Genomic DNA, 17,793 nt, shown 5'->3' with positions numbered 1-17,793 from the left:
CTTTCCTAGCCAGCTTCATTTTTGTTTGTTATTTTCTTTTCTTTGGCGCCACTCTAGTTCCTTTCCCCTGTGTGTTATCATGTTTTACCAGTCACTTATTCAACTTAAAATCATAACTTTTGCATCCACCCTTGTTATCACGCTTCCTAGTCCCTCACCAGAACCCACCTGCTTCCAAAAATTATCTTAAATGTTACACCCCTTTTCCCCTAGATACTTGGGGTCGTTACATGCTCCTTTAACCCTGAATTGTTACATAGTTAATTCTTTTAATAATGTTTCTGTAAAATTACACAAAGCAGCATCTACAGAAACAAGTTCCCAATATTGGTCATATACTGTTTAATACACACAGCAGTTTAAAAAATAAGTGTTTAACAACATTATGTGTGTCAGGTTTGGGAAGCCTCATCATCACAATATACTTGTTTAGACTACAGAAAAAAGCCACTGAATTAAAAATTGTAATTTTTCTAACAAAAATGTTTTGAAAAAGGTTTCAAATTCAAGATTATTCAACAGGCTGAGCCTGAGCATAATGCACTAGGTGACGGATACAAGGTGGGATTAACCCTGTATGGGATGCCAGTCAATACACACAAGGGACTTGGGACACACTGATTAAATTGGACCCAGGACGCAAAACATCCATGCTACCATGCCTCCCAAGAGATGAAAATAATTATTCAATATTGGAATTATTTCTACAATAATTTTTGCAAACTGTCATCATCCATAATATGCTGAGGTGGTTGCTAGGTGACAGTTTCAGACCATTCAACAAGGGTGTACTTGAGTAGGGCAAGTGGTGCATAATAGAAGACAATTGCTGTAATTTAATACAACCACTATTATTACTATTGTTGTTATTATTTTATTACTACATTTGTCTGAAGGCTGTACCCTTTGCAAATTAAATGAAACTGCATTTCAAATTGCCCAGACAACACTATTAAAACAAAATTGCAACCTGCTTTGGGTTGCAATTAACAGTTTGAGAATCATCGGCTTATTCTAATATACTACATAAGACAGTACTAAAATAAGGAGTATGATTAAAAAATGTTTCCTAGAGCCTTAGACAAGATATTTATATGACTTTGTTTTATAGAAAATGTATCAGATTTGTTTTGTTAAACTTTATATATTTCTGTGATTTCTATGCTTGCCATTGATTTTCACAGTTTACAGTGAGTAACAGTGAGCCAGTTTAAGTTTGTTGATACATTCTTTGCTCTGGTTTTATTTTTGTTGAAAACAAGGTTATAATATGTCAACATACTGTATGTGTAAGCATTATATTGAAATGTAGAGATTAAATTAACCGTTAGAAGGGAGATACAGTGCCTTGCAAAAGTCCTACCTAATTTCAACAATGTCCCATTTTGTTGAATTACAAAAGTGGTGTACACATTTTTTAAAGTGCACATTTTAAATAAAATGTCAGTGCCCAGAATGAACACTTTTATGGTGTAACCTGAATAAAAAATTAATTGTCAGTAAAAAGGGCAAAGAAAAACTAATGCTGATTGCCTTCACCCTCTTGAGTCAATAATTGATAGAAACACTTTCGGCAGCAATTACAGCTGCAAGTCTTTTTGATAAGTCTCAGCCACCTTTGCAGACTGGGACAGTGCAAGTTTCACTCATTCTGTTAAGCAGACTCGGTCAACCTCTGTCGAGTTGGCTGGGGATTGTTCAAGTCTTGCCACAAGTCATGACTGTGACTGGACCATTCAAGAATATTTACATTCTTCTTTTCTTTGTTCCTCCTTTCCAGTGTAGTTGTGCCCTTGTTCTTTAGGTCATTGTCCTTCTGAAAGGTGATTCTCTATCCTAGGTTTAGGACCTTAGCAGATGGAAGCAGATTTTCCTCTAGGTCTGAACAGTACTCTATTCCATCTGTTTTCTTGTCAAATCTGTTTTTTGACAAGCTTCCCTGTCCCTGCTGATGAAAAGCAACTCCATAGTTGCCACCACCATGCAAGACAATAGAGATGGTGTTTACTAAGTAATGCACGGTGTCTGCTTTGCTCCAAATGTTTTATTTTGTAGATAGATCAAGGTTTTTTGTCTTTTAAATTGTAAAATGTTGCTTTGCAGTAATGGCTTCCTTCTTGCCATTCTGACCAGCTTTTACTTATGGAACATTTCTCCTATCAGCTTCTCTTTTTAGAGTTTCTGTTCCCCTCACAATGTTGGTCCTAACCAGTTTTCTCCTTGCCAGCCTGCTCAGGTTGGAGGGATAGCCTGATTTAGGCACTCGCTGGTTGGTACAATATAGGTTTCACTTCTTAATTGACTTTGCAATGCTTAGAGAGATATTCAGTGCCTTAGAGTTCCAAAAGCTTCTTAATCATCATGGCTGAATCTCTGATTGAGATTCTACACCTTACTGAAAGATCTACATTAACAGAGATAGAGATATTTATTTTTAAAAAAGCACTATTTTTACACATGATGTAAAACTCAAATAATGTAGGTTTGCCATAGCAAATGGGATACAATCAATGTATTTTAGTTTTTGATTTCTCTTTTCAGTTTTTGCTGACATTGTCCTTTGATTGCAGATTGTTTGTGCTTAGGATCTTCTCCAGGGAGCCCTCCTGTTTTATGGAAGTATAAAAACGTCATTCCGGGAAAAAAGAGTACTAAAAACCTCCCAGAATTATTTGAGAATACAAGTGTAATCGCACTTTAACACTTACAAATGTCTGGAATGAGCTATTTGGGTTGGCACAGGAGGTTTTTATGCAAACCTGTGACAAGAATTTTTCATCTGGCGCTAATTTCTTAGTGTCTGGACGGTCACCTGTCTTATGCTGTTGAACAGTGCATGGTGATTAAAAAATTAAAATGTGGGAATTGGTGTACTGCTTCCTAATCTTTTCAAGAACATAAGATCCTAAAAGTTATCTTCCAATGGTAATGAAAGCCAGGTGCTCTCCAGGATAACATCACACTATTGCGAACAGATTTATGAAGTTTTACCCAAAGTGACTTGTTTAATAGGCTCACAAGTCCAGTATTGATGGATACATGAAAAAAATCTGAAGAAAGTGTGAATGTGCATTAATTCATGAGCCTTTTTTTCCTTTTCCTTGCTGTCATGATTTCTTAATCTAGGAACTATGGTCAGAATACATTATGGTTCTTATGTGCATCCTACATTTAGGCAGCCAACTATGAAGGATATTCAATGTTATCTTTCTAGAAAATGAGATTAGATAGTAAAATCTGGGAATTATTTTCCACCAGGTGACAAAGAAGACAGAAACTAAATAATCGTCATTGAAGACTTTCAGTTAATTTATGGGGTCATGACTTTGAAATACTTTATGTAATGCTGTATCTCATTTTTTGAATTTTTAATCTTTCAGATAGCCTACAATTGCTAAGAAATGAGTTATATAGCTCCTAGTGAAACACTGCATAAATGTACTACAAAGTTAAATTCAAATGAAATTTCAGATGAAAGCTTTGGATTATGTTTGTTTGGTGATATTCTGTGTTTTATGGCAAGTAACTTCCTAGAGACTACAGTAGCTGCAGTTTTCAACAAAAAGTATTAATTGGTGTTAAATTTATCTACAGCTAGGCATGAGTTTTAAAAAAACACAAGGTTTTATATAATTATGACTGCAAAAATATGAACATTACAGAATATTGTATACTGTACATTGGATAGATAGGACATGAAATGTATACAAAATTGTTAAATAAGACATTCATTAAAATAAATCTTAGATAATAACTCATACTGTATATTGAAGAGTCAAAATATAAAACTATAAACTAAGTGCTGTGTATCAGTTGATGTATGTTAAAGCCACATTTACAGTAGGCTACTAAATGGTTTTAATATGATGGACCTTATTTTATAGTGTCATTTGAATGCATTATATTCTTATGAGGATAAATAAAGTATTAATAAGCTGTATTAATAATTAAGTCTTAATTTGAATCTAAAAATAAACATCTTCCAGTGAAATGGTATTAAAAATAAGTTGTAATGTGCTTATGTTAATACTCTTTGTACTAGTATTGTAGATAATGTATATTTCCAATTAGAGAGTTTTACTCATACTATATAATTTTATACAGTATTAATGTGTATGTACTGTATGCATTTCCTTGTGAGTTTTTTGCCTGGCCTTTTTTCAGAATGCAGGTTCATACTAATGTTGAAATGCTATATAGTACTCTTAGTCAAACTTGAACATGGTCTGTTTTTATGTTGATATCCAGGTAATGAGTTTGGCCACCCAGAATGGCTGGACTTCCCGAGGAAAGGAAACAATGAGAGCTACCACTATGCCAGGAGGCAGTTTAACTTGATCGATATCGATCACCTGCGATACAAGATGTTGTACGCCTTTGACAGGGACATGAACAGAACTGAGGACAAGTTTGGCTGGCTCGCTGCCCCTCCTGTAAGTATATACAGTAGTTGTACATTACATACAGGACATATAGGTTACATGTAGATGTTTTCAAGAATCACAGCCAGCAATAATTGCTCACACTGAAAGGTAAGCATGTCATTTCATCTTGCACATTTGCAGTATGTTGCCAGTGGTGCCTGAAATTTTCTAAAAAGTGTGCTTGCATTTATTCACTTTGATATGGCGGTTTTTCTTGTTTTCTAAAAAAAAAAAGATTTGAATCAAACTTTTTTAAAGGTAAACTTTCAACAGAAAAATTGTTAGAATTGATAATTGAGGAGGCCATTTTGGCCCATGTAGCCTCATTTGGTAGCTCACAACTAATTGATTGAAAAATATCTCATCCAGTTGTTTCTTGAATGAATTCAGGGTGCTGGCTTCATCAACATGGCTAATGGTTTGTTCTGCACTCCCATAACCTTTTGCATGAAGAAGTTAAAGCAGTTATCATTTTAATATATTTTTCCTTGCAGGGACTAAACCCAAAATCCATACAAAGCTGTCACTAATTGAAATGCTCATGTTTGAAGTCTGTCTTTGAAGAATTACACTTGCTGAACTTGCTTCTCTGCTGAATCTAGTTTATCGCAGAATTGTACGCCATTGTGTGAATTTAGTTTTTTGTTAACAGATTTAATTCACAGAAGAAAACAATGAACAAAAATAGATATTCAGTGTGTGAATTCACTGTATGAACTACAGTATACAGTCTGTGAAATGCAAACCTCAAGAACTAGATAGACCACACCACCTTGTATCGTTTTTTATTTAAACTTTACTGGAAATCCAAAATGATTTAAATTTGAAAGTTTAGAGAATGAACTGGGAGGAAGGGTTAAGGGAAGTGTGGGGATTAGAAGGGGCAATCGAAGGTAAGGCCTTCAAATATTATAGAGGTGATGCTATCTCTGACCTTAAGAATCAAGATTTTGATGACCTGTGAGTGCTAATCAATAGCAGAGCATGTTGAGGAGGTATTTTGTTAGTGTGGGTATTGCAAAAGAATAGTATACCTAAGCTGTGGTGTTTAATAGATACCAAACAGCTGGAAATTTGGATTTATAATTTATTTGGGTTTATCAGGCTGTACAATTTTGTGGCAAAAAGAAGAGTCAAATTACATTTTCTGTCATTCCGTTCTTAAATCATGATAGCCTTTTTATCTATTTCTGAATAATTGTTTCAGTATGCAGTACTGGATGTATTTAGGGGGCAATTTGTATTTTTTTTTACATAATAAAGTTTACTTTAACAAGTATGTTTTTTCTTTGCAAACTTCCAAACTAGTGTAAAAGAAACAAATAGCATCATTTCCACCACTGTAAATCTTGCTGGATTATAGCCATGGCTTGTTTTGCACCTAGGTATTTTCTTTTACGATCAGCAAAGCTTTGTAAGTTAAGCTACAGTGTGTGCTGGAATGTTTTTTTAACACCTATTGCATTATACAGTTACCCATGTAACTGTAAAGTGAACTATCTAATAGCTTCAGTAGCTTTCTTACAAAGAAATCTGAATGTTCCTCTATTCTTGTAACCGCCAGCTACTGTAAATTAAAGCCAAGGTAATGCCACTAAAACATGTCTGGATAAACTCCAAGGATTACCAGAAAGTCTTTTTGATTGATTCTGTAATACTTCTGTAATGGTCCACTCTACAGTTTTCACCTCCCTGTATTCACCAGTGACCTTGGATATTTTAATGAAAAAAGATATACTGTATGCTTACATACATATAAAAAATAAAATAAATGTAACAACGGTTAAAATGGAGCAACTGCTTAGGCACAACCCTGACTGAAAGCATGGTCTTGAGCGATAACAGTAAAGAGTGAAACGATTTTTTTCTTTCATTTTCTAGTACAAACAGTGTTGAATGAATTGGTCTATTACACCCTTTGGGACCTGAGAATTTCTCAACCTATCGGGAGAAAACAAGCAGAAGTATCTGTCACCAATTCCCCGCGGGTTAGCTCCTCATTAGCTAAAACGAGGGAAACATCAGGTTTGATCTAGCACTGCTGATGTCGGCTATTAGTCTGAGCCTTGTGCGGACATGCAAACCGGGGATGTCTTTATTGGATTTGTTGTTAAAAGACTTGCTCTGTTCATCTTCTCTTGGAGACCGAGCTCCCCCTTGAAGTGTGCTCATACGTTTTAGCACATGTTAAATTAACAGCTCTGTCAAACAGGGGAACATGAGCTCTTTTGCAGTATTAAAAGCAGACTGTTAATCCACACACAGAGCTACTCATCTGCACACAGGGTGCCTGTACAGTGTTTTCCAGCACACATTATGACACTGTCCAGCTTACTTATGTTTGTACAATAAATGAGCCAAGGAGATAGAATCATTATTTTTTCAATAATGTAGGAGAAACGAGCATTGTAATCATAGTCACTAGGAGAACCCAAAGGAACCAAAAAAGACTTTTTAAGAATCGGAATGCACACTCCTTCCGATTATATCTAGTTTTACTTTTGCAAGCCAATCTCAAAAGAATTCAGAAAATCTGACTCTTACTGTGAGATATTTACTTTTATATAGGGTGAAGAGTGTGCAAAATGCACGTTACGATTTGCATATCCTCTGCATTTACTTCTCAGTGTTCATCACATACAGTATAACATGTACAATATATAGTGTAGTGAATTCGGGTTCTTGGGCTTGTGCCCAAATTGTGCCCAGTTCGTCCTTCACCGTATGGGCTCGAATCCAGGTCTCTGGTGTTGCTCAACAGGGGTATTGCAGGTTGAGCTAAAGAAGGCCTTCGTCATCCCAGGCAACCAACATCCCTGTTATGCGCAGGGGAGGGCAGTGCTGTCACTGTGTGGCAACCGGCTCGTACAACCTGTATGTCAGCTGTATTCATTACAATATACAGTACTGTATATTTTACATGTATGCATACAGGAAACTTAAGATTGCACCTATACAGTAAATATACAGTACTAAAATATAGTACTTATAAACTTGGGACCAGGTGTAGACAGTACACTAACACTTACACCCTGTTTACATTTACTGCATCATGTAATGTTGAAATCAAAGGACAGCCATTCTTAAGCAAAAGTCAGAAAAGTATTTGGAGGTACCCATGTTACTGGCATTTCATTTTGCTGTTTCCGACAGTGGACAGTTTCACTTTAGAACTGTCTGTTTGGTTGTGTGCTAATGTCTGCAAATACTTCATTGCAAAAGTCAGACAAACATCAAGAAAACCTTGTTTTAGACATAGCAAGAGCTATACTCTTCATTACAATGTATTCACCCATGTACTTGGTCATGACTTTATTCTCAAGAACCCAAACACATGACCTGTGGGCAGGATCAGGCCAGCCAAGCCTATGGTGCAATATTTCTTCAGCTCATACAGCAGTTGCAATTGGCCGGGATTTCATGTAGACCCTGTCCTGACCGTGATGTTACTGTGTCACAAAAACATGTGCTACCTGTGGTTCTCAACCACTGTCCATTTCCAGTGCTCCTGTTTGATGATGTCACAGATCTAGTTTGACAGGGATGTGCCTTTGGATGAAAATGGTAGAGAAAAAAAATGTCACTGCAAGACTTGTGCTCACATGTCCTCAAAATCCTCCTCCTCCAATTCTGGAGCAAAGTCAGTAACACTAATTTGGATAAATCAAGTTTTAATATTGTGACGGCTGAGGTTTATGTAGTTTGTCATTTATTTTCACCAGTGATTGAGTAAGATGTCCTGACATTATTTTCAACAGAGTAGAGATGTTTGTAGTATAGAATAATCCCAACTATTCAAATTTAAAATAATTGCAGTTAATAGTGTTGAAAAACATCACTTACTCTGAGGATAATTGATAAGTTTTGCTTTAATGGTTAATGATGATGTATTGACTACTAATTGCATTTGTTTTAAAATAAAATATCACAAATCATATTCTATATGGTGGTGCCAAGTATTTGAACCTTTATGGTATATATGGCCTGCTTGAAATACATCTAAACAATATCTAGACATAGCTTCAGTTATATGCAATACTTAAATGCTTCCTACTGTGTTTAGTATTTCTGCTTAATCTTGGAGAAGTATTTCATTATACTGTATTTGCAATTATACAGTATACTACTCCAGTTCTTTCTTTGCCTTTTTTAAATTGGAATATTTAAACGTTTTAGGTGTCTTTTTAAAAAAAAATGTAGTTTTGTTTTATGAAGATGTTCTCTAAAAGAGAATTTAGCCAAAATTCCAAGAATATGTCAAAGTGAATTATTTCCATCCTATATTGTATTTTGCAGTGTTTGTACCTTTAACCATTTATACAGTAGCTGCTCATAGACAGGAAAGATTTATTCTGTGGAGAAAAAAATCCTCCTTTGTCTGTTCAAACTGTTGACAGTAAGCATCTACAAATGACAGTGTGTTCCTTATTTTAAAAGGGAACTGTATTTGAGAATGCTCTTTAAGTGTATTTAATAGAAAAAATAAGCTATCTTGCACTTTTACCACATTGAATTCTTATAATACAAAAAGATTGTGTAAATCTTAAAAAATGAAATCATACTAACAAGCTCTTGCATTGGTCTTTTTGTTTTAGAATGTACCAGTTTAGTACTGTGATTCTCTCTCTTGAGAATGCTGTTTGTACCTCAGACATTTAACATATGCAGCACTTTTGGGCACCTTTAAAGCCATTTCTAAAACAAAATAATCCATTTAGCTGATTTCAACAATGTAGTGCTAAGCTAGTAACTTAAAAGCCAGTCTTCTTGTCCTGAACAGATGGAAAAAGTCATCTGTTGCCAAATATATTAACTTCCCTTAAATTGGCAGATCAGGGATTAAACAAGAGGTTCTCTCACACTTTTGAATTTTTCATTTAGACAGACACAGGCTGGAATTAGTGCATGTACAGTATAAGTACTTATCTTGATTGCAGATCAGACAGTTAAAAAGACCGCTTGTATTTTTTAATCATTTTGACAGTAGCAGTCACTGGAAAGATGATGGGAAATAAAGTGCATAAAACTGGTAATTATTAAAATGGAGTCATTTCCTGGATTTCACTGAATCTGAGCAATATGTTGCACCATGGAGCACCCTGGTGCACGTTAAGAGGTCAAATGCATACAACAGTAGATCATGATGATGCAAAATTAAGCTGGAGATTGCGGCGATAGACTCTAACCAGCAGAGACATTTTATTTAAATTAATATTGTACTCAGCTCCTCTCAGAGTGAAAAGTATCAGGACTGTGTATTATTAGTTGCATATGTATTGTTGCTACATTAAAAATTAAAGCTTACAGTCAATTTCTATTATTATAGAAATAGATTTTCAGTTACCACTTCATTCATTTCTTATCTTATTTTAATGTTGTTTCAGGTCAAAATTCTTTTGAATTTTGTAAGCAATGTGAAAGTAAAATAATGAATCCTGGGGGTAGATTAGTGAGCTGTTATTTTAACCCACCGCTGGTGCCCTTAAATACCAGCAGAGGTTGTTTCTCTGGATGCCAGCACTAGCTGATACTGAGTTGTTTAATGGTGCTGTATTTCAAAGAGAAATAAAAAAAGCATTATGGAGCTTTACTTAAAAGTGCAATTTGTATCTGGGACTTTGAAGATTCGTAGCAGCAGGCTTCAAAGAGGTAATCTGTGCTAGACTTAAAATCCTTGCTAGGGAGTCAGTGCTACCAGAAGAGCCTTCCACTCCTTTGGAAAAAAAAAAAAAAGTGATGGGGCAGTCATGCATATGCAAATACACAAAAGTGGATTGGCTCTTCAAACTCTGCTTTCCACTCCTTCATATATTATTCAGAAGTGTCTGACATGCTTGGAAATACAGACTTTTAGACTGCTTTCCCTGAAAAGGGCTCCAAAGCACTTGAAATTAATTGAATCAAACTTTAATGCCCATATATTTTTGATAATGAGAGTGTTGGCCCTTTTCAACCCGAACACAGGCTGCTTATCTCCTGCACTAGCAGATCTTACACTTTGAAATTGGTGGGAGGGATGACTAAGTGCTAAAAATAAGGTTGAGTGACAGTGCTAATCTCTTCTAATGACACCTTATCAGACATTCACTTTAAAGGAAATGGTGACTCCTTATAATTACGGCCATCAGACCTGACAGCTGGAAACCGTGTCGTTTTTGCATTACCCCTGTGAATGTTAGAATTCTGGCACCGCTTTGAAAGTCCTCTGCAGATGGGATCTGCACAGAATAGAGCATAGAATAGGGTGGAAAAACAAGACTGCTTTCTTGATACACTGCCAGGATAGGACATTGATATTCACCACTGGTCCTGGACAGTTGCCACGTCTTCTGGTTTTCATTCTGCTCTGGACTCTTAATGTCTTTATCCCAATGAGTTGTTCACTTAATTGCTCTATATTGCCACTGTTTCCAGGTCTTCTCTCATTAAAGCTTATAAGTTATCTATAAAACCCGGTGAACTGTGATCCTTCAGGACCAGGTGTGAATATGGGAAAGGATTTTTTTTGTTCTCGTAGGAAATATGCTTCACTTTTGCCAACACCCTATAAAGTCAAACTAAGTTTCCAACATTGCTTGTATAGGGAAAATAGTCTTCCAAACCCATGATGCATCTTTCTAAATTGTGAAATTGTTCCATTTCATTTCCCCCAATTGAAATTGATTAAGAGTTGCATTGTTTGCCAATTCCTTATCAATTCATTTAATTGCTGCAACCCTCAAAGTGGCACAGAGGAGATGAGGATGACACAGACAATTCTAAAATAAAAGAGTCCTCCCTAATGAGCACTATCAGACCATCTGCTTCTTTTCTGACTATAGCCTAAAGAGCTCATGACAGAGCTAAGATTTTTTTTTGGATGGAGACCTGAAGCAGGTCTTGCTAACAATACTGAGAGCTCACACTGGCAAGCCAAGGAAGCCCTGACCAACTTTGGTCCCAGTACGCACAGCAGTGCACACTGCTTCATGATGATTGACTGATTCATCGCAATGATTTCTGGTTCATAGGGCTTCCATGTTTTCATAGTGCATGTTTTACTGACATGAGTCACTTGAGGATGGCTCTGAGATTTACACTTAGTTAAAACATTTTATAAACAAGGTCTGGAACAGTTTTTTCCAGAGCTAAACATTTAGTTCCAAGAGGACTTCAGAAATCATCCAGTATTGGTACGTGGTTGTGAAATGGTGCATTATAGCAAAAGTGTGTATCAATATTTCTGTTTGATAAAATGTGCTCATGCTGTATTTTATACGGCTTTTCTTCCTTACAGGCCTTTGTGAGCACAAAGCACGAGGGAGACAAGATCATTGCTTTCGAGAGAGGAAACGTTCTCTTCATTTTTAACTTCCATCCATCCAATAGCTACACGGACTACAGAGTGGGAGTAGAGCTGCCTGGGAAGTATCCTTTTAACTGCCTTGTTTACTTCCACGTTCACTGTTCCCCATTGCTTCGGCCCTCTGTTCACGGACCTCTGACTTTCTTGCACATTGTAGGTATGTTTAATTGCTTTTAGTACCAGATGGATAGCTTCAGGGAAACAAAATGCAACATTTTAAACTCTAACATTGAAAAGTGATACAGTAGCTTGAATGTTAAAATACTGGATTTGTTGATAACTTCCTGAGAGCCTTATGAATATATAAAGATTTTGAGCTCCCTCTTGCTATGTCCATGTATATCTATTTATCTATATGAGCCTATTTATCTATATACTGCACCTATCAACTAAGTTTTCCTCTTGGGAAAAGATACATTATATCCCCCATCCTATGATCCTATGAGTTATGTGCCAAAACAACAAAATAATTAGGGAACAAAGGTGAAGAAGAATAGACCAGAATAGGAATGGCCAGGTTTTGTATTCCTATGTGCCACCTAAAGATATAGAATGAGAGCATACTGTCCTTTTCAGCTCCTAATTTATTTAATTTAGAGTCAACACCTGAACACATTTCAAAGACAATTGATCATGACTGTTTCTTAATTTAAAAAAATGAACTTGCTAACAATGATGAAAACCTTATACTGTATATGTTCCGGATCTTCTGAAACTGGTTGTTTAAGGTCAGTCTCTACAACCTGTTTGATTGTGATTTTCCCAAGATATTGGTTGGCCTTGCTTAGAATACAGAATCAGTGACCACTTACAGCTAGATTTACTTTTATTTCACTTAAAGAAAATAAAAAGACTAAAGTTTAATTAGGAATGGGTGCTGGGCTATTGGCCCCAGTAGAATGCAATATATCTTGACTGTCTACTGGGCAATTCATTCCCTATTTTGTGAGAATGTTGAGGCCAGAATTGGTTCTCCTTTAAACCTTCCAGCTAAGATCAGACAGTTTGAATATCTGGTCCTTGAAGTGAAATGCTCACAGGTACAAGGTTTGCTTTAAACAGTACACTACTGTATGTATTGATTGATATGGATCCCCTTTGGTGATCCTGTTGTCATCATGAATAGTGCTGAACTGGTAAGACCTGAAACTATAGTTAAATCACAGAGGCGGTTCATTGACAGTGGTTCATCAACAACTTTATCAAACAAGATATGCCACCTTCTGGGTGTATTTCTGTGCTCATTAGGATATTGAAGAATAGTACAAAGGCATTTGCAGTTCTTTGTGTGCCTTCAGTAGTGCAAAACATTTCAGTGGTTAATTTAATATGTTTACGAATAAATACAAAGCTTCCCATTTGCATTCTTCAATCTACTTCAGTTGAATTACCGTTAACTGCATTGGTATGTTTAATTCACTGTAATAATCTGTAGTTCAATTCAGATTTGTTTCCACTGACTGGCAGACCGTTTTGATTTATAACTTTTTGACATGACTTCATTTCTATCCTGAGCCATGCTGACCACCTCAAAATCCTGCTGTTTTTGTCCCTGGTGCTCATGTTATTTAAGTCCTTTCAAAATAAAAAGCCTTTCAGAACTTTCAAATTAACCTTAACATCCTCCCAAGATCATTAGTCTTGAATACTACGTTCAATAAATGAGGAAGTTTACTTTTTGTTTTTCCCTAACATGTCCTGTAGAGTAAAGCCTGAGCTCTCTGCTACTGCTGTTATTAATGCTGCATTATTTACAAGACACCCAAAGCCCCAAAAGGTCTTGTTTCTAGGATGGGAAACTTGGGAGCCAAATTCAAAGGATCAGGCTGCCTCAGCGCCCTTCAGTTTTTTTGCTCTCTACCCTCTGGACTGCAGTGTAGAGTTATTTTGTTTTATTTTCGTGTACAGTGTTTTGTACAGCTCAAACTCTTATTTCTAATCTTGGATGGAGGAATGCATAATGCTTTCTGATTACTCGAACAGTATTCAGATTTCAGGCAAACATTATCAGATCAAAATGTTGAACACAACCAAGGCGCTTGACTTGAAAATCGATTCATTAGCTTTCTGGCAGCTGAGGTTTGAAAAAGATCAGCAATGCTTTTTTTGAGCAAGTTAAATAATTGTTTGCCTTTGGTTTAGGCAGCATGTGCCGACAAAAGAGATTGCTACTTTTCACAAGAATTTAGAGGCATTTAAATAAAGCAAATTTCATCCTGCTGAATACAGAGAAGAAACTGCTCCCCAGCCCCCCAGCATAAAATTACTATTGCCTTTTCCTGAGAGCAACATGGGTAATTTAACAAAACATGATTTTATGATGAGTACAGGATCATAAAGGTAGAAGACTGGATGTGGAGGGCTCAGAATGGAATAACATTAAAGGTGAATGTGATCTTGAAGGGCAAGTCACATTAGATTCCCCACTAGTGTAAATGCTAAACTACACATTATTTTTCCCAATCGCACATTCTGGCAGCGCAAAATGAAATCAGATGAAGCGCTGAGAAATGTGTTTCAATTTATCCTCCGTATTATGACTATAATATCTGACAGGGCAGGAAACTGAAACCCAGGAAATAGAACAGCACAGGGGCATGAGGAATTGTTTCACTCTCTCTGGGCTTTCTTCACACAGTTGTTACACATTTTGCATTATTAAACGTTTGATGAGCACAGATCGCAGCATCTCTCTCATCTCAGAAGGCAGGAGAACCGTTGGAAATCTAAGAATTTGGGGTTTGCTAGGGTTGGAGCTGTAACTGCCAGGGGTATTTGTGCGTGGCACTAATGTAAAGTTTATTGAACAGTGGCAGTGAACATATCCAAAAAATATATGAATCATTAACATGTTTACAGCAGCATTGATAGTAATGCTTTATCTGAATATTGATGTATAATGGCTTCATAATCCCTTCATACCTTCTACACAAGGCACATATACTGTATAGGGACATGTGCAGACTTGTGCGTGAGAGATCACAACCATTGTTTTAGCTTATTTTTTTAGTTTGGATTGTACCAAAGTGCTGGAAATGATGCAAAAATAAATGTTATGACCCCTTATGCACACATTAAGTAACTTGCACATGCCACTATAAAGTATTATGCATGTGATGATAACATCTTGAAGCCGTGTTGCCACATTGATTGTAGCTTGCAATAGAATGAGAATCATGTCCAGCATAGATTGTAGGTACTAGCCAGATTAGTAAACACATAGTTCAGACAGAAAAAAATTCACAGATGCACAAAAAAGGGAAGGAACTATACTCTTATTATGTGCTATAATGTTGTATAATTTCACATTGGTGAGATAAACAAGGTTTTGCTTTCCTCAGGAAAGGAACTCTTGATGTTTTCTTTTGTGGCATGGGGAGGACAGGCTGTTACTATATGTCGTATAATGGGTTCTAAGAGACATGTTTTTTATTATTTATTATCATCAGTGATTTTAATAGCAGTGCCTGCTTGGATCCTTTAGAAAAAATATCATATTACATCTTGCATTGGCCTTGATGTTGTAATGCAGAAGACTGAAACTGAGTTGTTCAATTGTGGCAGACTGAAAGTAATTATGACACTGGAAATGTCACTGTGACTTTAAGACTGGGAAGAAGCATGCATTTGTATACTGTGTAGCCAAGACGATTTCAGAAAAATTCATACCTTCCCCTTTAGCAGTCCTGAGCAGATAGAACCAGTAGAACACTACTGGGAAAGCTAATTTCAGAAAATCATTCGACCTGAGTGAAGACAAGCTCAATTGAGACTGTCTCCAGAAGGTGGAACATTGCTGTACTGAATCTATTTCTGAGCCTAGTGAATAGGCTTGTGGCATTATGATCATGCCTTGGGTAAACAAAGACTCATGCTAATTGGTCAGTGCCTTTTCTGGGTTCAAAACAGGTGGTTATTTAATTCAGTAACATCATTATATAATTAACATTGAAAAAGAAAGTCTTTTTTTATTCTGGTTGACCAACTTTTTTGGATATATAAATCATTTTCTCTTACCTCACTTGAAATTATTTTCCCACACCGAGTGAGGTATTGAATTATGACACAACACAGTCCAACACAACACATTCTAATAGACCTGTTGCAACTACTACGGTAGGTTATTCCATAGATACTGTTGTTTGATGACACCTGTGCTCAATGAGTGTTTTTCTAGCCACTTTTTAAAGGAATACACTAACAACTGTCTACAGTTACAGAAAAAAGGGTTCAGGGTTTCACATACAGTATGTGCCATTAACCAATAAAAAGTGTTTCTGAAAAATTGTTATTTTTATAATATTATATTTTTGTATATAAATACTGTATTTAAGAAAATGTTTTTTTTTTCTTATTTCTTCACTACATCAACCAGCAGTTCTGTGATATGGCTCATAAACCCTTTTGATCTTGAAGGAGTTTGTTCATTCAGGCGGTAGTGAACAAAAAATAGCAAGTCACATTTAATTGGCCATATCACATCAGAGGTGACTGTCATTACATGGTGTAGCACACATGCAGAGGAATTCACCATTGCCGGTGTTCTGTTTGCTGATGAACAACATGCACACACATAGAAATTGTTGTTTACATAACTCATTTGTTTCGAAACTTTAATTAGGAGAAGGGTTGGACAGGCATTTCAGAGAATATTTGAGGAAATAAAGCCACTGAGACCACATTTGCATGCATCTTTCATCAAAGGCAGCATGTTCAACCTGATTTGGCAATGAGCACACACACACCCCATTAAAACAATATACTGTAAATCTTTGGAAATAATGGCAGATGTATCTGATCGCCACACTTGATGGTTCAATTCTTTATGGCTTCTGCAGACATTGGGTTTTTAATGGAGGCAACCCTTCTAGACCCAAAGCTTCCTCCCCTAAACAATGGAAGTTTTTCATACAGGTGCCACAAAATGAGGAGCTCTGACAAGATTTGATGCTTTTTTTGTCAAGGGAGGAGGGAGTTCAAACAACTCATGTGAAATTAGCACTCTCTGTCCAGGAACCTGCTTGTATATCCCACTGAGACTGTCATTAAAATGCTGAAGGATGCACTTTCGAAATTTATGTTGTGGCTTTGTGACATTTCTGAAAGTATCTCGAGCTGCTAATGAACAAATAAGGTCACAGGAATGAGTCACCAGAGTGCAACAGCTAAAGGCAGAGAGACGCTTTTTTTTTCTGTTGCTTAGTTGCAAGACGGAAGGCTTTGAAGTGCCGTTATGTAACTGTCCTTGCCAATTAGAATTCACACTTTTTAAAACAAACGAATGCAATGAACTTAATCCAAGATTAACTAAATGACAAAGTGTGTTCCTGAATCCTTCTTTTATTTTCCCTTTGAAATAGAAATGTCAAGACTGAGAACAGACAAAAGGAAAGTGAGAGAGATTTGCAGTTCTGAGTAAAAGTTAGTTTAACCCTATGAAAGCAGTTTTACTCAGAAGAAGACGGTGCTTCCTGCCTAAAGCTCAAATTTTAAAATAACTTTTCAGGCCGTTGAATATTAATTTCCTGTAAATTCTGTTTGTTTACTTGTGGATTAAATTGTCATTAATTGGTCTTTCATAAACTAAAAAAAATCTCTCATAAAATGTTAACTGTTTCACTCTGCTCTATGAACATTATTCATTTTTACATACTTTCTGCTATATAGAGTATCCTGGAAATTAGATCTTAAATTAATTGATTTTTAATTAATCAAAGGTAAATCAAACAAAAAAAAAAGCTTGTAAAGGTAATGACTATATCATCAGAGTTGCTTATAAGAACCTGTCTCAAAAGAATACAATAACATTTTTAAAAATGAGAATGGGATATTGAGCACATCTTTCTCAGTTAGTTGTTAGTAGCTCACTGATGTGAGGATTTCATCTAGCTGTTTTGTGAACAGTCCTAGAGAACCTTTATCAATACTGTGACTGAATAACTGAAGGAACACTCTCAATCCTTCTTGTAAACTAATACTCAGACTAATAATAAGGTTAATAATAACGATGCAATCTATGAATTT

At 36.1% G+C, this 17,793-nt stretch overlaps 1 protein-coding gene across 1 annotated transcript in view; it reads left to right on the top strand.

The window, feature by feature from the left end:
- Positions 1-17,793, top strand: part of gbe1a (glucan (1,4-alpha-), branching enzyme 1a) — a 379,113-nt gene that overhangs the window by 298,611 nt on the left and 62,709 nt on the right. The window contains exons 13-14 of the mRNA XM_015341997.2: positions 4,249-4,433; positions 11,701-11,831. Coding sequence (XP_015197483.1) covers positions 4,249-4,433; positions 11,701-11,831 — 316 coding nt within the window. The remainder of the gene's footprint in view (positions 1-4,248; positions 4,434-11,700; positions 11,832-17,793) is intronic.

This window comes from Lepisosteus oculatus, chromosome 5 (assembly GCF_040954835.1).
Source record: "Lepisosteus oculatus isolate fLepOcu1 chromosome 5, fLepOcu1.hap2, whole genome shotgun sequence".
Taxonomy (NCBI): Eukaryota; Metazoa; Chordata; class Actinopteri; order Semionotiformes; family Lepisosteidae; genus Lepisosteus; species Lepisosteus oculatus.
This window is presented reverse-complemented; position numbering and strand designations above follow the sequence as displayed.